At 41.7% G+C, this 9,229-nt stretch overlaps 1 protein-coding gene across 1 annotated transcript; it reads left to right on the top strand.

Annotated features, from left to right (window-relative positions):
* The first annotated feature begins 3,626 nt into the window (after positions 1-3,626).
* On the top strand, positions 3,627-6,291 carry LOC115681648 (polygalacturonase At1g48100-like). The gene is made up of 6 exons (XM_030605648.2): positions 3,627-4,423; positions 4,527-4,694; positions 4,823-4,867; positions 4,962-5,169; positions 5,259-5,340; positions 5,631-6,291. Exons 1-6 carry the CDS (start codon positions 4,028-4,030, stop codon positions 6,130-6,132), a joined length of 1,401 nt encoding a protein of 466 aa, XP_030461508.2. The 5' UTR covers positions 3,627-4,027; the 3' UTR covers positions 6,133-6,291.
* The last annotated feature ends 2,938 nt before the right edge of the window (positions 6,292-9,229 follow it).

Here is a 9,229-nt window from a genome sequence, read left to right as displayed (position 1 = left end):
TAGTAGCTCTGACTCTAGCAGAGTTAAAGACTCTTTCAAGAATGAGAAATACCACATATTATTGATCGATAAGTAAAGCATGAGCACATTTTATTCTAATTTCAACAGCTCTGACTCTCTTTTATTATTCGTTGGTGCTCGTTCATTTGTCCGGAGTCATGTGGTGTCTCTATTTTATGCTAATTTTCCTGGTTTCCAACTTGGGTTTCTGATTAGGGAACAAAATGCTGCAACTTGGGGGATTTGTTGTTAGGGCGTGACTTCGGATTTTTTTTTGTTAATTGCTAAAAATATGTAGGTCGATATGTAATGAAGAAATGGACAATTGAATGTTTTTCTATGGAACTTCCAAACTCTATGGTTTTCAAAGAGTACATTTTGCCCTTTCAAGGATAACAAAAAAAAAAAAAGAAGAATCGGTTGGTCTTGGTTAACCCTGAAACCGGACCGGACCCACAAGATCGGTCTAGTCCTCAACCCCCAGCTCAACAGCGTTGGTCCCTGGTCCCAAAAATTGGGGACCAACACTGTGTGGATTTGTTTTTGGGTTAGGTGCTGGACCAGCTTAATTCGGACCATGCTCACTCCGGATCAAAATAGGGGAAAAAATGAAAGTTGCACAATTGGAATCTACAGATTGCGGCATAATCATGTTACAAAGATTTTTTTTCCTTCTTTTTTTTTTCTTTTTTTGCTGAGACATGTCTCAATATACCTACTCGATTTATATATATATATAAAACACAAAAACCATCCAATCAACAACCAAATGGCCTCTTCTTCTTCTGCACCTCTTCTTCTAAGCATTCTCACATCTTCACTCTTCATCTTCTTCTCCATACCTTCTTCCGTTGCAATTTCCCAAGACACAATAAATTTCATTTGCCTCCCCGCGAAGAATCCCGACTTCTGCGTGAAGCTCTTACAGAGCGATACGCGCACTAGTTCGGCGGATATTCCTTTGCTTTCGCTCATCTCAATCGAATTGACCATGAACGAGGCGGATCTCATCTACTACAATTATGCTCAAATTCGCGAAGGGACGGCGGATCCATCGGTGCGAAAAGGTTGCGAGATCTGCCTTTCCGTGTACCAACGGATTAAGGACAATTTGAGCAAGTGTCATCAGTATTCGACGGAGAGAGATTACAAGGAAATAATCCAGGCGAAGCCTAGGGTTGCGGATGTGCTCGAATGCAACGGCGCGCTCGATCCTAGCTTCGCCGCGATTTCGGAGGACATGCCCGACGCACTCGACATGGTGACTAGAGTTGCTGTTTACGTGCAAAATCATTATGGAGGATGATACGTGTAGGAAATGATGATTTTGAGCCTTTTGAAGAAATAAATCTTCCTTGTTGATTCGTCTTCCTTCGATTCTTCATTTCTTTTTTTTTTTGCGCAAAACAGATGACATGGGAAACAACAAGTGGCAGTGCCATGGCATGGATGATTTTGATTTACATATATAGAAGATATGGAAATTTATTGGGATAACAAAACAAATGGTTTCTAAGCTTTGACCCAATGTGTAATAAGGTCCCTAAACATTAAATATGTTCAATGTGGTTCCTAAACTTTGGCTCAATGTGCAATGTGGTTCCTAAATTTTTAATTCGTTCAATGTGGTCCTTGAACTTTTGGTCAATGTTTAATTTAGTCCACATACTGTATGAAAATGTTCAATATTATCTTTCTATTAATTCAAGTTCAAGGATAACATTGAACATTTTAATATAATTCAGAGACTAAATTTAACATGTATCAAAAGTTCAGGGATCTTATTAAACAAATTAAAAGTTCAGAGATCGCATTGCACATTCGGCTAAAGTTCAAAGACACATCAAACAAAATTAAAGTCCAGTGATCATATTGTATATTTAACTAAAGATCAGGAACCATTTGTGCGATTTATCCAAATTTATTTGGTAGGATTATAATGACGTGTGCAAAACTTTATCCTGAAATTACATATGGTGTGCATTAGAAATGACTAATTTAGTTGGTCTAACTAAAATCTTGATTTAGACCGTATCACTTGCTTACATTGCTGGATTGAAATTTTTTTTTCAGTAATTTAATATGGAACGTAAGATCACTTGCCTGTCAACCCAAAAATGGCCTCATATTCATCTCTTTTCATCTTCTTTTTGCCTTCTTTTTCCAATACGATTTCCCCTAAAACAATCTCCGCCATCTGCGGTTGTGCGATAGACTCGGAGTTCTGCAAGACCTGCCTGTGGAGCAAGCCACACAGTCGCTGTCGACACGAGTTGCCTTACCCACAGTAGATAGAAGTATAAGTACTTGATTATGGTCGCAACCAATTCCAGACAGGTATTATCGAATGCTAACCCGATACAAAATTCGATAACTGGGCTATCTGAACTTGTTAAGGACGCGACGAAAATTGAGTCGGGTTTGATCAGTTGTTGAACAAATCGAAGCTTGAGAATTGAGTCTATGTTCAAAACCGTCACTAGTTATAAGTAGCATAATAATAAGATGAAGATGTTCACAACCCCATCAAAATGTCATAATAAGACCAATCTATCTGCCTATCTATCAAAGACTAATAGCAAACCTGTCCATCATCTCCTTGAAGGTTATGCAACTAGTATTTCGCAGAGAAAACTTCACTCGAAATATGAGAAATCCAGTCCGGTGACAGCCCTTAAGAAGACCATTAAACAGGCGTAGAATCCTACATTACTATGAATGCCACCAAGGAAGGCAAGACAGAGAAAAGTTGCTGAGAAAGAATTTACAAGACTCGAGTCCAACGATTTTATATTTGTTTCAATCCACTAAACTGCAAAATATACATTCCAACGCTTGGAGAGTTTAAGGTTTTACTTTCGGTTTTAATTTTTTGAACATATTTTTAATTTGTTTCATATTCTTTTCATGTGGCACTAGGAAAAGGCTGTCGTTTTCGTGTTGAGAGCACTCCGTCACAAAATTGAAGGCCACATCACATCCTTCGTTATGTCGGTTATTATTATACCTTCTTAATATACCTAACATTGCTCGTCTAATTAAATATTGTGCAATAAGAATGCGAAAACTACAAAATTATGAACCCTCCAATGTAGGGCCACTCTAAGTTAGAAACTGCCATTGAAGCTTTTTGGAAGTGGGTGAATCATCATGATGGTACCACCAAAAAACTGCATGTGTTCCTCAGCCCTCACTTAGAAGTGAAAAGAACATCCTCCTTTTTGGGGTGACTGATTTTGGAACCTTGGCTCATCTCGAATTGCTTCACTACTACTTTTTTGTACTTTTTTTGGCCCAACAACAGAAGAGAATGAAGGCTATAACTCACTCTGCAGAAGCTTGGCCTTCCCAATGCAATTCCCACACAACCCACATCTGACAAACTCCAAATATTCTCCTCCAAGCTTTACTCTCTCTCTCTCTCTCTCTCATGCATGCCCAAATGCTATGTGCAGCTCCCACTATTCTCAGCCACCAACGAAAGCCAATCCTCTAATGGAATTGGTCGGTCTTGTGTCATTATTATAATCCTTGCACTAGGACCGACCCTCCAGAAAAGCAACCTCCCACTAACCAAATCTTTTCCCAGTATAAAACCGGCTTTAAACTCCCGGCAGTCTCTCAACCAGCATCCTCCAACTCTCGAAACTAGCCACTGCGCGTGTGCGTGTAAAAGAACAACCTCGCAACTTGTTCTAGTGTCTCATCACAAAGTGGTCATCACTTTCACATGCTCGGTGTAGCTCCAGTCCCACTTGGTTTTCAGGACTTCCCAAAACGTGGGTTCATCTTCTCATGCCTCTTTGTTCACTTCAGAAAAGCACAACCCTGTCATAATCTGAGTCAGGTTCCTTGAATTCCAGGAATAATTGAGCGTGAACTCGAGTTACGGCTACGTGCTAAGCCCTAGTGGAAAAAAAGAGCCTATTCTAGGATAGTGATAGTTTTGTGACTTCTTTAAATATCTACACATTTCTCCCATCACCTTAGTCACTCATCTTTGCCCAAGTTTGCAATTCTCTTCACCATGACACACTCACTAGCTTCTCTTGCTGTGTTCACTTTCTTGTCACTCATCTTGTTGCTTCCTCCAACTGATGGGAGGACTCACAGTCACCACACGAAAAAAAAGAATTTGCCTGCCGTGTCTCATATCTCGGCACCGCCCTCTCCGTCCCCTGAGCCCGCCAATGCTGCTAGCCCCAGTTACAATGGTGGCGATGCAGATTCCTTTTCTGCGTTCGATGTGCGAAAGTTTGGTGCCAAAGGTGACGGAGTCACCGACGATACGGATGCATTCAAGATGGCCTGGGACGCGGCTTGCGACGCCGAGTCAGCCACTCTGCTCATCCCTCGTGGCCATTCCTTCATGATACAGTCTACCATTTTCACAGGGCCTTGCAAAGCCAACCTTGTTTTCCAGGTAATTGTTGATGATGTCCTCTATCAAGAAACGGGCGTTGCATTTGGCAACAAGTACTCAAGTTATCTAACATTGGCCGTGTATTTGCATTCACACTTCACAGATTGACGGAACTATAATGCCACCGGACGGTCCCGACTTGTGGCCGCAGCGCATAAGCAAGAGGCAGTGGCTGGTCTTTTACAGGATCAATGGAATGTCAATGCAAGGAGGCGGGCTAATAGATGGGAGAGGAGAGAAATGGTGGAATCTTCCTTGTAAGCCACACAAAGTAAGCTAAACCACAACATATAGACGACACTAGGCAGTGCCTTTAGAAGCTAGCAGAATCTCTATTATCTTGTATTTATAAATTAATTTACTAGTACTTACACTCTTATTGTATGCATAATGGAACAGGGAATAAATGGAACAACCATGCCTGGCCCTTGTGACAGCCCAGTTGTAAGTCAGAGACACTGCAAGTTTTCTGGACAAAGATTCATCACCTTGTCAAGGATAAATTTATTAAGTTATGATTGACCTTTTTGTAATGCAGGCCATAAGGTTCTTCATGAGCTCCAACTTGACAGTTCAGGGACTTAAAATCAAGGACAGCCCTCAATTCCATTTCCGATTTGATGGCTGTCGCAACGTCCTCATCGAATCGCTCTCCATCAAGGCGCCTTCTCAGAGTCCAAACACGGATGGGATTCATATAGAGAACACGAACAGTGTGGGAATATACAATTCAATGATCTCTAATGGTAACAGGCTCAATCCTTATAGTTTCAGAACAAAATGGCTTATCCGGCCACATTATCACAGCCTTAATTTAATTGACTGGCCTTTGTAGGTGACGACTGCGTATCCATTGGAGCGGGTTGCTATGACGTTAATATAAGAAACATAACTTGCGGTCCTAGTCATGGAATAAGGTACGGCAATTGATGATCTGAATAGTGCTTAAAGCTTTATGAAAAAGCATGAATTAACACTTAAAGGTGTGAATCATAGACGACAAAAGGTACTGATTAGTGGCTATTTAAAATTTTGAACAGCCTTTTCCCTTTACAGCATAGTTCTCTCCCTCCATCTTAACTCCTAGCCACCATTGTTGAACATAAATTCATATAACCTATGACTTGTGTGGGCTTCAATGTCTGTATGTCCCACTACTTTTTAGCTTACTTTCCTCCAATGATCAGTTTCCTTTTCACTCGTGCAGCATCGGCAGTCTTGGCGTTCGCAACTCCCACGCCTGCGTCTCGAACATCACCGTGACGGATTCTGTGATCAAGCATTCGGACAACGGGGTCCGGATCAAGACGTGGCAGGGCGGTTCGGGTGCCGTCTCTCACGTGACCTTCGACAACATCCACATGGATTCGGTTCGGAACCCGATCATCATCGACCAATACTACTGCCTCACCAAGGTGTGCGCCAACCAGACCTCGGCGGTCTACGTTTCTGACATCTTGTACTCCAACATCAAGGGCACATATGACGTCCGAAGCCCGCCGATGCATTTTGGGTGCAGCGATGCGATCCCGTGCACCAACCTGACGCTCTCGGAGATCGAGCTGCTTCCGGCGCAGGGGGAATACTTCTTGAACCCATTTTGCTGGAACGCTTATGGGATTATGCAGACACTCACAATCCCACCAGCTATGTGCTTGGTGGAGGGAATGCCGGAGAAGATAATACAGACTGATGTTGATCATTGTTGATCCACGTGGGGTTAATATATAATATTGTCTAGACTAAATCATCGTACTCAAGAAATATGTAGAGTCTATTTAGATATCAATTAAGAAAGATAATAGTTCTTAGTGATATGTTGCTCTTAATTCAATTTGCAAACCATATAGCACATCAAAAGTTTTAAGACTGAAGTATGACCCGCATGCTTATTGCCTAGGTCAATTTGTCAAGGCATGCATTGAACGGTGCACTATGGGAGGAAATTTCCCGGATATGTTTTCACATGCGTCCTATAACGAGGTCTAGGGTCAGATATCTATAGGAAAATGACTTGGCAACATTAGCATGCAACTATCCCATGCTGAAAGAGAAATTTCCCATGATCCCGTGGGCGACGTTCAGCCTGTACCAAATGGCTATAGTAGTTGGGTCCTAACAAAAATGTAGAGTCTAATTGACTAAATTGGTCGAGTTACATAGATTTACATAACTAAATTAATACGTAAACCGTCACGCGATTCGATCATGTTTCAACGGTAGACCGATTGTAGATTGATATTTTAATGAACAAGACTCTAAAGTGACATAATTACATGAGATTCCAGTGTTTGCCGTCGAATATTTTTATGTGCTGCATATTTCTTGGTGTTCAACGTATCCGAATCGATGAGAACAACGGCGATACGGTATTTTCAATTTATATCTAACTAATCTACCTTAACTTGAGTATTTGTCAGGGTATTCATATTTGTACTTAACTAAAGAGATGCTTAAACATGCAGAAAAAGAGGATAGAGACGTGGATCGACCACTAGAAAAGAAAATGTGCAAGGAGATTAATAACATATGCATGCGAGATTGGCTCTATATGTTGAAGGGGGAGGTGGGGGCATATTTGATTGGGGACTAAGTGCAAAAGATAATTGCATACATTGCCAAAAAACAAAACGAAGAATGGACCAATGTGGGCTCTTATTTGGAAAAAAAAATGTCGAATTGGGGGACCATAAGGAGCCACCTTTTGGAATCGAAAAGAACTTTAAGTTGAATTGTTACTAATAGCAGTTGGCCGCTGAGCCATGTCAGATGATGCCACGACCCTAATTTTGGCTGCTGAGGACTAGTGAATGGCCCAATTCGGGAAAGAAAAATCGCATAAACAATTGATTAATTGAAGAGGAAAGTAAAAGGAGAGCCCGTGGGTTCTTGCCATTCGAGAGGTGACATACTTCACAGCATGCGTTGTCCACTTCAGTTGGTCTCTAATTGTTACACCAAAAGTGATGTGACCAGAACTCTTAGTGAGGTAATTTAGTATGTGACTCCCAATTGTTCGATATGCCCAGCAAACCGCTATCTGTGTCGATTTCGGAGGAAGGCTCCAGTAGCACCTGCTCCTTGCAGGGAGTATTTCCCATCCACGAGGTCGAGTTTGACAAGCCCAAATTCTCCAAAGTGGCCATCACCATGTCAATGTGTTGCGTCTCGACAGTAACGACGGTCCGGACACTATAATTACTATATTGTGTCTGGAGAGTTTTCACTTTATCATTGGTACTTCAAGATGTTGTGCAAACCATACAGATGTAACTATGAGAAGCGATGACCCATAATAGGAGTGGAAATAATCTGAAAAGTGAGAGAGAAAAGTTCTGGTCTATACAGCTAGAGAAAATGTATGTATGGAGGTGAAATGAGAGGAGGTTAAAAGGTGAGAGAGATAACATACAATGATCAGAAGAGATACTCCAGTTAGTCCACTCAGAAGATTTGAGGCATGGTGGAAGTCCAAGGGCACAAGGACGGCTTGTGCTCTTGTGGGTGCTATCAGACTTGAGGCTCAGACTCTCTCTCTCAAGCCTACGCACGAAAAGCAAATCAAGGCCAAAGGCATGCGTGCGCATTCTACTGTAGCGATGACATGAGGCCAAGAAAAGGGTGGGTCGGTGCACGAGAGGGAGCTTAGTTTTTATCAAAGCCAACAGCCCACTCACAGCCACAGCCATCCATCCAGAAGACAGCTCTTAGCTTATTTTAACTTCAACTGGGTAGACATGTTCAAGGTATCGCATCTCATCTTGGTACTAACTATAAGTTTAATAAAAGAGATCAAGAACAAGGAGATAAAGGAGAAGGACAGGACGTCGCCTTCACCATAATTAGTGCAAAGATCACTAAAAGTGCTCGCCTTTACCAGAATATTCTCCACATCATACATCACACTCGATGATGATCCCAATCACGCTCCTTTTCTGCTGACCCGAGTGATTCTTGTGGATGCTTTTTGAGGAGTATTGATGTATTATACTTCAAGCTTCTAACACCGTTGAGTACCTCGAGAACCGAACCTGTCTGCCCTATTTTTTAAACTCCCTAACGTTCGTATTTTTTTGTAAAAGTAAGATTACTCATGCAATTTTCATGGAAGCGACAAGTGAGAATTCGCGTACCTCTCAGCATATTCAACAATTTATCGTTTAGTTTGTATTAAGGCAAGTCAAGTCGACCAATTTTGGCAGGTCTATGGCTGGACCTAATGCTGCGAAAATAACCGGAGTCAGGATTGGGATGGTTTTGGACTTACTCCGCGACTTCTTGAGGTTCAGTCGACCTAACTAGAAGGCGATAATTGCCGTTTACCCTGCAATAGTAATCTTGAAGATATAGAAGTACCATCCTTCTGGAAAGAGGGCGTTTGAAATGCTGGACTGTTTCCAACTGGAAAGAGAGTGGCAGCATCGAAGCAAACCAATCGATCCCTAATGGACTTATCGGTTACTATAACCTGCTTCCATTGGGAATGCAGCAAACCCCACGGTCTTCTCGCAATCATTCCATCACAAGATCGATCCACTTCACCATCACAGATTAACAAAAGCCTCAACAAAATTGTCTTTAATCCTTTATACTACGCCATAAACTTGGCATATGAAACTGAGACGTAGCCTGCATGACAGCACTTAATAACCTTCAGAGGATATTAAGAATAAACCAGAACCTTTCCCGGATAAACTACACCAGAATACACCGTTACATGAGACCAAGCAGAGTTCCATCATAGATCCCTTAGTTATCGAAGAAGGGGAGCAAATATAGAGCGTGGTAATTAAGCGCCCTGGCTCT

Source organism: Syzygium oleosum, unplaced genomic scaffold (genome assembly GCF_021117445.2).
Source record: "Syzygium oleosum isolate NSW1041296 unplaced genomic scaffold, Sole_v2.1 Sole_v2.01, whole genome shotgun sequence".
NCBI lineage: Eukaryota > Viridiplantae > Streptophyta > Magnoliopsida > Myrtales > Myrtaceae > Syzygium > Syzygium oleosum.
Note: the sequence above shows the minus strand (reverse complement) of the source record. Positions and strands in the feature narration are given on the sequence as shown.

Excerpts from the sequence above, each read along its gene's own strand:
- LOC115681648 (XM_030605648.2), top strand. The coding sequence starts at position 4,028 with ATGACACACTCACTAGCTTCTCTTGCTGTGTTCACTTTCTTGTCACTC. Across the intron at positions 4,695-4,822 it reads TTCCTTGTAAGCCACACAAA|GGAATAAATGGAACAACCAT; the intron begins GTAAGCTAAACC and ends ATAATGGAACAG. Across the intron at positions 5,341-5,630 it reads GGTCCTAGTCATGGAATAAG|CATCGGCAGTCTTGGCGTTC; the intron begins GTACGGCAATTG and ends TCACTCGTGCAG.